At 39.2% G+C, this 13488-nt stretch overlaps 1 protein-coding gene across 1 annotated transcript in view; it reads right to left on the bottom strand.

Annotated features, from left to right (window-relative positions):
• Positions 1–13488, bottom strand: part of TXNRD1 (thioredoxin reductase 1) — a 168201-nt gene that overhangs the window by 15327 nt on the left and 139386 nt on the right. The window contains exons 5-13 of the mRNA XM_075344732.1: positions 11903–12025; positions 11721–11793; positions 10561–10677; positions 7583–7725; positions 5616–5731; positions 4567–4792; positions 3149–3238; positions 2878–2954; positions 384–540 (exon numbers count right to left, since the gene is read on the bottom strand). Of these exons, the coding sequence (XP_075200847.1) occupies positions 384–540; positions 2878–2954; positions 3149–3238; positions 4567–4792; positions 5616–5731; positions 7583–7725; positions 10561–10677; positions 11721–11793; positions 11903–12025 (1122 nt within the window). The remainder of the gene's footprint in view (positions 1–383; positions 541–2877; positions 2955–3148; positions 3239–4566; positions 4793–5615; positions 5732–7582; positions 7726–10560; positions 10678–11720; positions 11794–11902; positions 12026–13488) is intronic.

Below are 13488 nucleotides of genomic sequence, written 5' to 3'. Positions count from 1 at the left end.
TGTTGTTTACTTACAACGAAGGTTTTAGGTGATTAATACTACAGCTCATGTCCCCCATGATCCCTCCTCTGCTAAGCAGTCCACTGCCATTAGACAATTTACCCAGAAAGCTATGGTGTGGGTGAGGTTAGCTTTCTGAGCTCTGCTATATATTACATCTAATAACTCTGATTGTGTCACAACTGCTGCACCCAGTAAATTAAGTGAAACATCCCTAGAATCAGGATGTCTAATCCTACATTATGCTACTTTCTGATCAGGTAGCAAAAACCTGGTGACAGATTTTTAAATTGGATAACATATACAATATCCATGATATGGTAATTCTCTTTCTGGAAGCATTAGTTTGATATCTAGTTGTGTGCATGACTGAAATAACTGACCTTCAGTGTTGAACTTCCATACAGTCTTCTGGCCAATAAGCGACCTGCCTGGATAGCTACTGGGGTAAGTTCTAATTTGTCTTCCAACACATCTCCAATCGCATAAATGTAAGGTATATTTGTCTGCTCCTCATCATTAACTGGAATTTTTCCTGTCCTGAAAGAGATAACATATCACAAAATAGGTACAGTATATTTTTTTTTTCAAAGGAAACTGCTTTTTTTCCAAAGGGAACCTATCACTTGATTCATGCTGCCCAAATCATGGGCATTGTAAATGAGACTGGCTATGTGATTGAGCCGATATGTTTTTATCTGAAATGCTCTGGCATTGGAAGTGCCTAAAGGGTGAGAAGTGATTAGTCCGATGTCATCTCCGGCCAGCTCCTAGCTGCCCGTCTCCAGTTGATTGTCAGGTTTCTCCCATGTGTATGTATACTGAGATTTGTCAATTAACTGGAGCAGGTGTGGAGACAATGGACTCTTCAAATGTTGGAGCATTTGAGAAAAAACATACTGTATTTTCTGGATAGTAAGACGCACTTTTTCCCCCAAAACTGGGAGTAAAATGGAAGTGCGCCTTGCAATGTCGATATGGCTTACCGGAGCGGCGGTGGTGTAGCGGGGTCATATGAGGCAGGGTCGGCGATACTGAGTGTGTCACGCTTTATAGAATCGCCCGTGGTTGACGTAATGAACTTCAATTAACTAGCTGCAGAGGCGGTGTGTGTGCAGATTGACACGATGGCCTTCAAGAAAATGGCAGCGGAGGCCTTTCTGTGCACGCGCCGCCTCCGCGGCCATTTTGTTGAAGTCCATCACGTCACCCATGGGCGATTTAATGGGACCCTCCTAAGTCAGTCCACTGCAGTGACACCCCCGCAGCATCCCAGCAGATCAATGGCGCCTGCCGCTGCGACACCCTCGAGCCCGCAGTATCGCTGACCCTCAGTCCACGGACCCTCATGAGATGCAACACCTCCTCCTCTGAGCCCGCAACATCACTGACCTTGCCTCCCATGACCTTCCTTAGCTGCTCCTTCACCGCCACTCCCCCCTGGTAAGCATTAGGATTAAGACACACTGGGACTATAAAACGGACCCTTATTTTAACATTAAAAAATATTTTTTCATATTGTCCTCTAAATTTGGGGTGCGTGTTATAATCCGGGGTGTCTTATAAACCAAAAAATACGGTACTTGGCTGCAGTCGTGCAGTAAGTCTCTGATTGATGCTGCCAGTGGTTTGGGCAGCATGAATCTAAACTATCTGTAGGAAAGTTAGATTAAGGCCAGGGCCACACGGCGACATGTGACTGTGACTTGCATGCGAATTGTCTGTTATTTGGTGTTTTTTCTGTGGCATGTTTTGCAGCTATAATATAGCCCTGCAACTGCAAGTCACGGACAAATTGCACATATGTTTTTGGTTGCATGATTGAGAATTGCCCTCGTGTGACACATACCATGTAGCCCTAACCTAAAGAGAACTTTTACCTTCTCAAATATTTGATATGTAAGCAACAAGATTTCCCATATGTAAAGCATAATTACTGTGTAGTGAAAAGTTCTACAACTTTCTAAGATCCTATAAGTCGCAGGCCTTTGTAGATTCTTTGCTTGCAGTAAACGAATTGGAACATTGTTCATATTTTATTTTTGGAAAGCAGTCTCCTGCCTTTAAGGCGTATTACTATGAAAGAGTTCATGATCAACATTAACAAAAAAATCGTATAAATTGTAGTCTGTTTCTCACAGAATCTTGGAGAATGCAAAGTACCTATACATACAGCAAATATTAGAGAAGGAATTTTTACTTTGAAAACGTGTACTTGACTGCTATATAAAGAGGGCCTGCCACCAAATCTAAAGCAGACATCTTCTGCACTCATATTATTCCTGCTGCTCCGCTGAATAAGCTGCTTTAAAAAAAAAATAATAATAATAATCCACCATACAGTTTCAGGGATATATAGACAATTTTATTTGGTGAGAATTAGTGATGAGCGAATACTAAATATTCGTACCGAATACCCAATACTGTTCCAGTATTCGTCCCAAATAACGAACCTAATGCAAGTCAATGGAGAACCAGAGCATTTTTCTGGGAAATCTACAAGAAAAATGCTTGGGTTCCCCATTGACTTGCATTAGGTTCGTTATTCTTGAGACGAGTACTGGAATAGTACTAGATATTCTGTACAAATCTCCCGAACCCTTATATTTTAGTATTCGCTCATCACTAGTGATTATTATGGACTCTACCTAGAAGGATTATTTTTGGAAGTTTCTTTAGGATGCTCTGCTTTATCACCACCACTTTGTTAAAGACCATAAAAAAAATGAGCTCTAAATAAAAATATCCACTGAAAATAAAAAAATGGCATTCTCAAGGGAGCCGTAGGAATACAATAAGAATAGCTAAAACTGGTCACTGGTGACAGATTCTCTTTAAAAATAAAATCATATATTAATCATGGGCTTGTATACATACTTTTCATTGATCTTTACTCCTGGTATGTCCAGACCTATTGTTCTTGTGCAGGCATCTCTTCCAATAGCTAGTAAAACCTGCAAAACATTGTAATATGTGGCTTTAGCTGACCGTTGTATTAAAGATTAAGGCAATGCACAAAATTACCGTAAACCATGGGGTGTCAGATCTTTGTTTAACATTGGCGTTCTGCCCAAACTAATATACGCATTAATTCTTATTGACTTAGTAAATGTATTTTCTTCACTTCTGGATGAGATAATATACTCACAGTGTTATATTCTTCCGTAATCTCCGCACCGGCAGTTGACTGAGATGTAACTTTCAATTTCCCAGGTGATCCAGCTTCTATCTGCTCTATCTGCCGAGAAAATATAATACATGTTAGGCACAATCCAATCTAAACACAGCTAAACACATCTTAATCCGTAACACTAGAATGAATTGGGGAATTAATCTAATTACTCAGGCAGGCAGACAGATTATATCTACAGCTAATTCTCTAAATGTGCAGAGCCGCAGTTCGATGTAGAAATTTTATGCCCTGATGCTTAAATATTACAATTACGACCACTTTGTGGTTTTAGTTGGGAATTATGCTCATAGTGTTTTAATTATGAAGAACATTTTTTATTTGGACAGTACATTATAAAGGATATAGGCTGTTTACAGGCACCAAATGAATCAGGGAACATTGAATTTTACATAACATAATTGCATTCCGTCAAGATAGTAGCACAACATACTTTCAGACAAATCCATGCAAACCTTATTCTTTGAAAAATCATGTATTATTCCCTCCCTAGTAGATTAAATGAGATTAAAGGAGTATTCCTATTTTATAAAGTGATAGCATGTTGTTTGGATATTTGGAGATCCGACCTCTAAAAATCCTACTGATCCTGGCAATTAAGAAAACGTATAGCTGCAGCCTTTTGTATTTTGTCTGCACATCAGTACCCACTTTTTAGGGTACAGCAGTGTAGTCCTATATAAGTGAATAGAGCTGTGCTGCAGTTCCCTATAGAATTGAGTAGCTGTGCAGGGAAATCTTCGAAATGGGTAAACCAGAGAAAGGAAGTTCTCTCCTGTGTTAAACCAATGTAGAAGTGCTGAAATCTCTACATCAGGGCAGCTTTCTTAATTTAAAGCACCACTCCAGTGTTTATTTTTTCAATGCTGGAGTGGCGCTTTAAATCTAAGGTCCATGCCCCAAGTAATATATTCACACTCCAACGTTTTCATCTTTTACAGACGCTGCTTTGGTCCCACCGCGCTATCTTGCGACTAGCCGGATGTCAGAAGTAATGTCAGTAGGTTTCAATTCAATTCTATGAGAGCCAGAATGAGACAAAATTGAGGGTCTCATAGACTTGCATTGAAGATTTACGTCCTTGAAATTCTGGAGCAGCTGGCAGGTCACAGAAGACTGACCAGAGCAGCATGGATAGAAGATGAAGACAGCAGCAGGTAATTATGGGAAAAGAATCAGGGAACTTACATTTAAAGCACCACTCCAGCGGTAAAATTTTAAAAAAAGTTGCAATGGTGCTTTAAAAATATTACTAAATGTTATCAATTTTCACTTAAAAAAAACAGGTCAAAATAAATTTAAACCTAGCTTGACAACCCTTTTAATTTGTAAAGAATAATATATATAAAAATAATCAATATTAAATTTTATTGTACCTTAGTCGGCACAAAGTGTTTGATAAACTTCACTCCATGCTCATCCATGTGTTCACCAATCTTTTCAGCCATTTGCTGGTCAAAACCTCTCAAAAGGATTGAGCGCACCATAACAGTTACATCTAGCCCTAGACCTGCCAGGAAACCGGCACACTCAAGTGCAACATAGGAGGCACCGACCACCAGAGTTTTTCCTGGGCAGTAGGGCAGGGAGAAGAGGTCATCACTAAAATAAAACAGAGAATACATTGTTAATATAAAATGTGAAACACATAAGCCATAGCCCGATGTGTGGCTTTGGTATTAGTTCAGTTTTCAGTTATTATCGTATTTTTACAAATTTGCCAGTTCTGTCAGGAGGAATGGGCTCAAATTCCTACCAACTATTGTGGCCTCTCGGGAAATTAATTTGTTATGTATATTGCCATGCAAATTAAAAAACCTGTTCGCACTTGTGCATAAATCACGTGACCTATTATGTGAATACTTATCACGGGATCCATTGGGCTGGGGGGTCCTCGCTTTCTAAACTGCCCAGGGCACTGGCAACTCTTAATCCGCCCCTGCACTTTTCCAGTTTCAGAATGCCGATCACATTGTTCTCCCTGAGACAAGCCGCCGGCCAACCTCTGGTCAAGCGCTCCTCTGTTCTGGTGTGTCAGCTGAGATGGCTATCGGTCTTATAGTTGATTGAACATTGCTTCGACCAACAGCCATGTAATGTATATGGCTAGCTTTAGACTGACAATTGGCAGTCAACCCCTGCATCTGCTATGAACCAAAGGACATAGGCCTGTTATCAGGGTCTGGGACAAACCGAAACGTTGGCCGACCTTTCTATTTCCACATATTGACTTGTCAATTAAACTTTATTTCCATTTTTAAAAGAGTGCTGTGGTTATTTGATCTATTGTTTGGAGGGGCTTCCCCAAATACAGAGCACCTCTGTCTTCTGCCAGTGCCACCCTGAAATTTTATTGCTCTCGCATACTCTAAGACATTGCGACACATGAAGACAACTCTGTACAGCAGACAATTATTATTAATACCTTGTAATGCAGTATTCCTTGTCACCAGGTATACCAAGGTAACGTGGTCGCTCTCCTGTGGCTATGAGAAATTTTTCTGCGGTAAAAAACTTCACTTTTCCTCTTGAGTTGGTTGACTAGAGCAACAGGTAAGAAATAAATCAGTTTTCTACTGTAACCATAAAAAATGTCCCTGTACCAATGTACATATTTCTATACTTTTGAGAGCTGAAATTCAAACTTATACAAATTTTAATTTCCATATGCTCTTGTTGAAACTACTTCACCTCTTGAAATGTATATGTGCTTACCTCCAACTAGAATATATTGATGGTGGTACACATAGTGATATATATTAATGACACCTACATATTACCTGTATAGTTATATACTATGAGTACTATGCCGAAAATTTTCAAGAGAAACATAATGGTAATTGTGGCCAGAAAACAGGGAATCATTGTAGTTTTAAGTTGGCTAAGCTATAGTACCAGTCTTAAGGCCCCCATACATCTTAGACTAAATGTCGGTTGAAACTGCTGAAATCATTGGGTTTGACTGACACTCTAATGTGTAAGGTAGCACCAGCCAATTGATCGTCAGGGAAAATGTCTATTGGGCATGTCTGATTTTGGACTTCCAATCGCATTGTTCCCTTGGAGATGTAGAAAACTCATATCTCCTATATAATGATGAGTGAGCACTACCATGCTCAGGTGCTCAGTCTTCTTAACGAGCAGTCAGATGCTCGGATGGTCTTGACTCGTGTACTGGGTACTGGGTATAATGGAATTCAATTGGAAACTTGAGCATTTTTAAAGAAGATCTTCCATTATACTTGGTACATGAGCTGAGCCCATCTGAGTGTCCAACTGCTCGTTACGAGTACAGAGCATCCAAGCATGGTAGTGCTCGCTCATCACTACACCTGTGTATGGGAGAGACAGCTGTCAGACATTCGATGGACTGAAGCATCATTCAGATGATAACCACCTAATCTGTCTAACTGGCTCAAAGTACAAGTCCAGAATGCTGTTGTGCCTGGAAAGCATTATATACTGTATGTTGCTGTGCCCCCATCACTTTGCTGTTCATGTTTGTATGTGGGGGCAGTCAGAACTTCACAATATTATGTAGCCTTGATATATTGGAACCTTTTGGAAATCAATATATAAATGTGACGTCTGCCCGGGACCACAGACTCAGGATGGCTGTTACGGGACAGACTAGAGGTAAGCCGGCCACTCAGCAGGATCCTGAGAACCCCAAAATCCTTTAACCCCCTATACAGGGATCTGGAATTACTACAGGGTCACTGGCTACGGAAGGCTGCAATCCAGAGAGGAATAGTCGTCAGGCAGGATCAAAACTAGAAGGTACAAAAATGGACAAAATCGATAGGCAAGAGCATAGTCAAGATATCAGGCTAAGGTCAAACCGGAGATAGCAGCGAAGTACAAACACTGCAGGCAGGAGAGTAGTCAGTAAACGGGCAGAGATCAATAACACAGGGACCAAAAGTTCAAGAGCAGGGTGTGAACCAGAGGCACAGCAGTATACTGCAAGACTATCTGGTGGCGACCAGCATACAAGAGGAGGAATAAGAAGGGTGTGGTGCCTTCCCATTGGCCATGGCTGAAAGGTGGTAACTTCAGCTGGAAGATACATGCCACCACAGTCATCCAGTGGTACTGCAGGTCCCAGCGAAACCCAGCATCTGTGGATGGGCGGAGCCTATGCCCACCAGAGCTATTGGTACTAACTCCTCCCCTATCACCAGCACTGCCAACAGTGGGAATACGGCGGCGCCTGGTGACCAAAGCAGAGGTCGCAGGAGCAGACTCTGGTGGAGATGTGACAATAAGCCCTCCACCTAACCACCAATGACTACCTCTGCAATGCTTGTTACCAATAAGTGTTTTTTTTTTCACAATGTACACTTAAGGTAGAACACCAACATTCACCCATGTATTAGAACATGGCCTTACTTTTATCTTGTGTGGTTCCACAAATTCTCCATAGCCATTTTCATATTTCACTTTATTTTCCATTAGAGATACCCTGTAGTTCCAATTCAAGGAGCCAATGTAATTCTGGATAGATTCTGTCATAATGTCCCAGCTGTGTTTCACTATTCAAAAAAAAATAAAATATTAAAGACACATTTATATAGTCAAATAATTAGAAATAATATTTATGAGATGAAATTATATAAGGGTATATTGTAACTAGTCTCGAATATAGACTACAGTTATGAGCACTTGGCTGCGTGTCATCTATACGTTATTAATGGGGAATAACTTTCATAGGGTTTGCTTTCCCCACTGAAACATGAAGTCACTAGTTCCAAGTATATATACATTTAGCCAATAAAACAGCAGTCTTTAGTCTATGCAGCTTCATGCACATTTTATAAGAAGGATATGTTTTTGTAATTTAGTAGTCAAGGCTTGTATAATTTTTATGCTTATTATAGCTACTATACTCCTGGAAAGTGCCCAATTATGTCAACTGAAATTATTACCACATGTGTGACATAGCAATTAAAGTGAACAAATCCAGAAAAAGGCAAATTTGTGATCATTTCCCCAGAGTTCACTCAGTAATTTGTACAATTTAGCGGCATACTTATTTCAGTTATATATAATTTGCATGCGTACTTACTATTATTAATCCAGCTCACACTGGTGTACAAGCAATAATGCATAACTAATCAGCTCCTGGAAAATGACTGTGTAACATTTTGATAGCTATCATCAAAGGTTTAGTTTTATGCTGTTGATCTGTTTATATTAACATAAATAAGTACACCGTCAACAGATTTGTCACAAAACCTTTAGTCTCTTATTAGAAACAACATTTTATAAGGTATACCATACTACAAAATACTCCCACACATGCAAGCCATTGATTGCAAATAAGATTTGTTGTTTTGCACACCCAAAAAAAGTAATTTTCCTAACAAATTCATTCAAGACCATATTGCAAAAGTGACTCACCACAATGAAAGTCTTAGGCACAAAGCTAAAGTTTAGACTACAAAATTCTTATAACAAGACTTCAACCACAAGTAAGTCTAATTATTAATTAAACAGGTGTCCAGCAGAAAAACCTTTCCTATTTCATGCTGTCAGCAATAGCACCACATGAAGGAGAAATGTCACAAGACCTGAGAAAGCAAATCATTTCTTTATACAAGAAAAGTCAAGGCCACAAGAAGATCAGTAGAATACTTTAGCAAGAATGATACAAACTGTAACAAGAATGGAACTATAACCATCTCACAGAGACATTCCAGTATGGGAGTTAAAATAAAGCTATCATGTCCCCAAGCGCTATTAACCTGTAGATATGGGTTTAATCTGCAGATTAATAGTGTTCTAAAGCTACGCTGCCATCACATGGAAAGCCCGAAACCTCACCTTGTCATTGACTGACAGACTGCTCAGCAGCGCATGAGTACAGAGCAGGCTGTCAGTCAATGCTGGGGCGTGGTTACAGTAGCTGCTCTCAATGTATTGAGCGCTGCTCCTACCATGCCTCCATAACTGAAAGCCTAAAACTCCTGCGAGGAAAACACTTCAATACCTCTCAGTAGCTGGGCTCTCAATCCAGCAGCTGCACAGCTTTGGAATACTACTAGCCTGCAAATCAACCCCATATCTTTGGGTTAATAGTGTATAGGGATGTGATAGGTGCCTTTTAACATGTAGACAGGAGCACCTACTTTATAAGAAGGGTTGAAAAAAATGGACATGCAAGTTCCACAGAAGAAGTTTCCCCTAAAGCCCATGCACAAAAAGTTAGCCTACAATTAGGCAGTGCCCGTGTTGAAAAATATGAAGACTACTTGGATCCAATAAAAAAGGATATAGTGGTGAGTCCCTTAATTAAAATCTTCATCTTAATTATGATGAAGATTTTAATTATGGGACTCGCCACTTGATCCTTTTTCATGAGAAGCTTCGGAGTCTAAGCTGTGGCTGGAGACCCAGACAAACAAAGCGGACTACATCATTCAAATAAGACACGATGAGGCACGGTTATATATATAATTTCTGCTACTTGGATCCTATACTCTGAGTGATGAGACCAAGATAAATATTTTTGGAACTGATGGCTTCAAAACTGGATAGTGTCGCAAAAGTGAAGAGTACCAACAAAATGTATGATGCCTACAGTGAAACATTTAGTGAAAAAAAGGACATATATATATATATATGTGAGAATCGGGTTTTAGCCGCGCTAAGAAACCACTGTTGCCAGGATGTAGTTTATATTGAAAAACTCTTTCTTTATTACAGCATCCAACGCGTTTCAGAGACATAAGCCGTCTCCTTCTTCAGGGAAAAAGAGAATTCTCTTTTTCCCTGAAGAAGGAGACGGCTTATGTCTCTGAAACGCGTTGGATGCTGTAATAAAGAAAGAGTTTTTCAATATAAACTACATCCTGGCAACAGTGGTTTCTTAGCGCGGCTAAAACCCGATTCTCACATATATATATATATATATATGTCCTTTTTTTCACTAAGTCTTCACGGGGCTGCTGCTGGAACCACGCGGACACTCATATGCTTTACAAGGGGTTGTGACTGGCACAACCGCTCCAGGTGAGTGTATCTTTCTACATCCTTACACGGTTAATACCGGGTAAAACCCTATTTGCGCCTTTTCTCCCCCCTTTCAGCAGTTTCTACAGTGAAACATTGTGGTAGCAGTATCCAGAGTTTAGATTCCTTTATTCTTAAATCATAAAAACAAGGTGACAATTGCTGTCTTTCCATGTTTTTGGCAATGAAGAATAAAGGAATCTTTTTACTCTGGATGTTGTCATAATCTATGCCTGTTACAATCCAGATATATACTTTACTGATCCAATAGGTTTTAGTGAGGCAGATGTGTGACATATGAAGCCACCGTACTCAGTAACATTTGAGAGACTAAAAATCACATTTATCATATATACCGTCATCAAACTGCCATCCATATGTTCTAGAGTCTTTTAAGGCTTGCCTCAGTAGTGCTGCCTGATGCATCAATTTTTTAGGTATGCAGCCTACATTCACGCATGTTCCTCCGAGCCCTATTTAAAGGAAAAGTATTCCATATAAATAAATACAGAATTAGCACATTGTGTAATAAATTAACATTACATATATAAGTGTGTGTGCACAAAGTGAGTCTGTATTAAAAATGTATGCAAAAAATTAATAGTTGGAAATAAAAATGGCATTCTCTTGGTCATAATACATGTAAAAACAATAAAAACAAATAGGCTATAGTTAATACTATTCCAGCAAATAAAAACTAGACAAAGGTTACATACAGATGTGCAATTATGGAGTTCTGTTCACTTTGTTTTTCTCTTTGCTCATTTGTTCCCTGTTTAACAGTGTAAAATACAGAAACATTTCTATCAGTCTCAAAATATTTTTTTTGATTGCAAATGTTACCAGATGGCGTTGATTACTCTCTGTTGTGGTTGTTCTGTTAATATCATCATGAGACTCAATGGAGAAGCGGCTTAAAAAGTAATGCATCCAGAACAATAGTAATTGTCCAGAGACTCTGCATTAATCCATTAATGGAGTATTCATTAAAAAGTGTGAACAAAGCAGCTACAGACATCATTAAGATAGAGATTGCAATTATAAATATGGCAACTTGTGCACAGTCCACCAAGGACTTTTTCTTTTGCACGTAACTTTTTACAGTATGCAAAATATATATATATGTGATTGATATATTCCGTAAGTGATTATATGGTGGATGTGAGGCCTTTGGCAGTTTGGTGAATAACACAGGTACAGTATGTTTCATTCACCAGGGGGCGGACATACAGTATCTTTGGTGCAACCGCACAAGGGTCAAAGAGGTAAAAGGGCCTCTACTACCTGCAAAGTCGGTGAAATTGTGCACTTTGATGAGTTATTGGACAGCAATGTGCCCATATTCTGTTCTTGCACAGGGTCCCTTTCCGTCTGTGTCTGCCAGTGTATGAAATAGTTACATGTTCTGTACAATGTAATGCTTGGATCCAGAACTCTTATCCTTTATAGCGTTGTAATGGGTTTATCAACCTGTAATGATATCCAGTGTGGTATCAAGCTATAGTCTCCTACTTACCCCATGTGGTTCCTAAAGGTGAGGGGGGGACATAATCTAATACAAGCACTTTCTTCCCATACTGTGCAGCTTCCTGTAAAATATAACAAGATGCATCACATACATATTTCCATACACCATGGGGAACATTATTGATTGTGATCATTCCAGTGTCCAGATCATCATCATCAAAATTGTCATACCTTAGAAGCTGCAAGACCTCCGGATCCTCCCCCGATGACAATCAAGTCATATTCATAGCCAGCCTCCTTGGGTTTATCATTTTTGCTTTCTAACAATTTCTGGAACAAACCATCCTTAGATAACTAGGAAAAAAAGAATATAACTACTGAATTAAATCTGTCCCTGCCATGGTCCACAATCAATGACAAATTACAGATAAGATGTATAATGTACAGTGCATAGGTGTGGCTGGTATACAACGTTAACTAATAGGCTCTGCTCCCATCTGTGCATTGGTTTCCATTATAAGAGGTTCGATGTCCAGTTGATGTTAGTGTCTAATAATGGCTTTGTGGGGTTCCTCCGAGGTGTGCATCGTTTAGATTGGAGAAAGAGATACAGTAAAAACTCTTATGATTTGGCCATCATGACTGTGACCATTTTTGTGGTTTTCCATTATTGTTTTTGGGAAAACTGAGTGACAAGTGGTATGTACAGCTGCAAATAATCAGAGTCTTCAGTGGCAAGTTAGGCTATATTATACATGCTTTGCAGAAGTGGAAATGTATAAATGAATACTGTAAATAAGCAGATGCAGGATTTCTCGAAAACATTGCCCTACTGGGAACTATAATAAAATGATGGATGTCTGATGATCACAAGAACAGAGGCAAAGCTATCAATGTATTTATGGCCATTTTCTGCTATGAACCATAAGGCTTTCAGATCAACAATAATTATATTTAGTCACTATTCTTGACATATTTATAACCTTTTTTATTAGATCTGACTTTGGTTTGTTTTTAGTCCATGCTTATCCACATGATGAATCAGGCACACAGTGCACACCGCTCCCATAGTGTTGTACTATTAATATACCCTCCTCATTATACATTATCTTCTGTCTCAATTGTATGTCTATTATTATATGGTAGCTTGCCCATCCCCCCTCACGTAGTAACAAGTGTCCAATAATTAAATATATTATGAATGCAGAAACAAGGGATGACAATAGCAATCCTGAAACACGAGGTGCTGTGCTGACTCATACGGCTTCCGGTTATACTGTCTTCCTGAGCGTGTCAATTACAAAAATTTCCTTTAAGGAGAATTGAGAAACTTGTGATTGTACATTTGGGTGTGTCAGCCAGGTGACTAGATTTCCCTAAGCTCACCTTACCTACATAAGCTGTTCCCATAAAACCAGTTTGTAGAATTTTGTATATCATCCTCATTAGCGTCATCCACTTTCATTTGTACTTAGAAATATAAATAATGAATTCTTCCTTATGTTTGCAATCTTGAAAAAATTGTACCTGCAATTCACACATGCATTTATTCAGTTTACTTACCTGCTAAAAACACATTAGGCCACATGCATATATTGAGTATTTGGTGAGTTTTTTACCTCAGTATATGTAGGCTGGAACCAGGAGTGGGTAATAAATATAGAAGTGGTGCTCGTGTTTCTAGTAAGCCTCATGCACATGTTGAGTATTTGGTGAGTTTTTTACCTCAGTATTTGTAACCTAATACTAGGAGTGCGTAATAAATATAGAAGTGGTGCCCGTGTTTCTACCGTAGTAGGCCTCATGCACACGTTGAG

Source organism: Anomaloglossus baeobatrachus, chromosome 4 (assembly GCF_048569485.1).
Source record: "Anomaloglossus baeobatrachus isolate aAnoBae1 chromosome 4, aAnoBae1.hap1, whole genome shotgun sequence".
Classification (NCBI taxonomy): Eukaryota; Metazoa; Chordata; class Amphibia; order Anura; family Aromobatidae; genus Anomaloglossus; species Anomaloglossus baeobatrachus.
The sequence above is the reverse complement of the archived record's forward strand: the minus strand, read 5'-3'. Positions and strand labels throughout refer to the sequence as shown.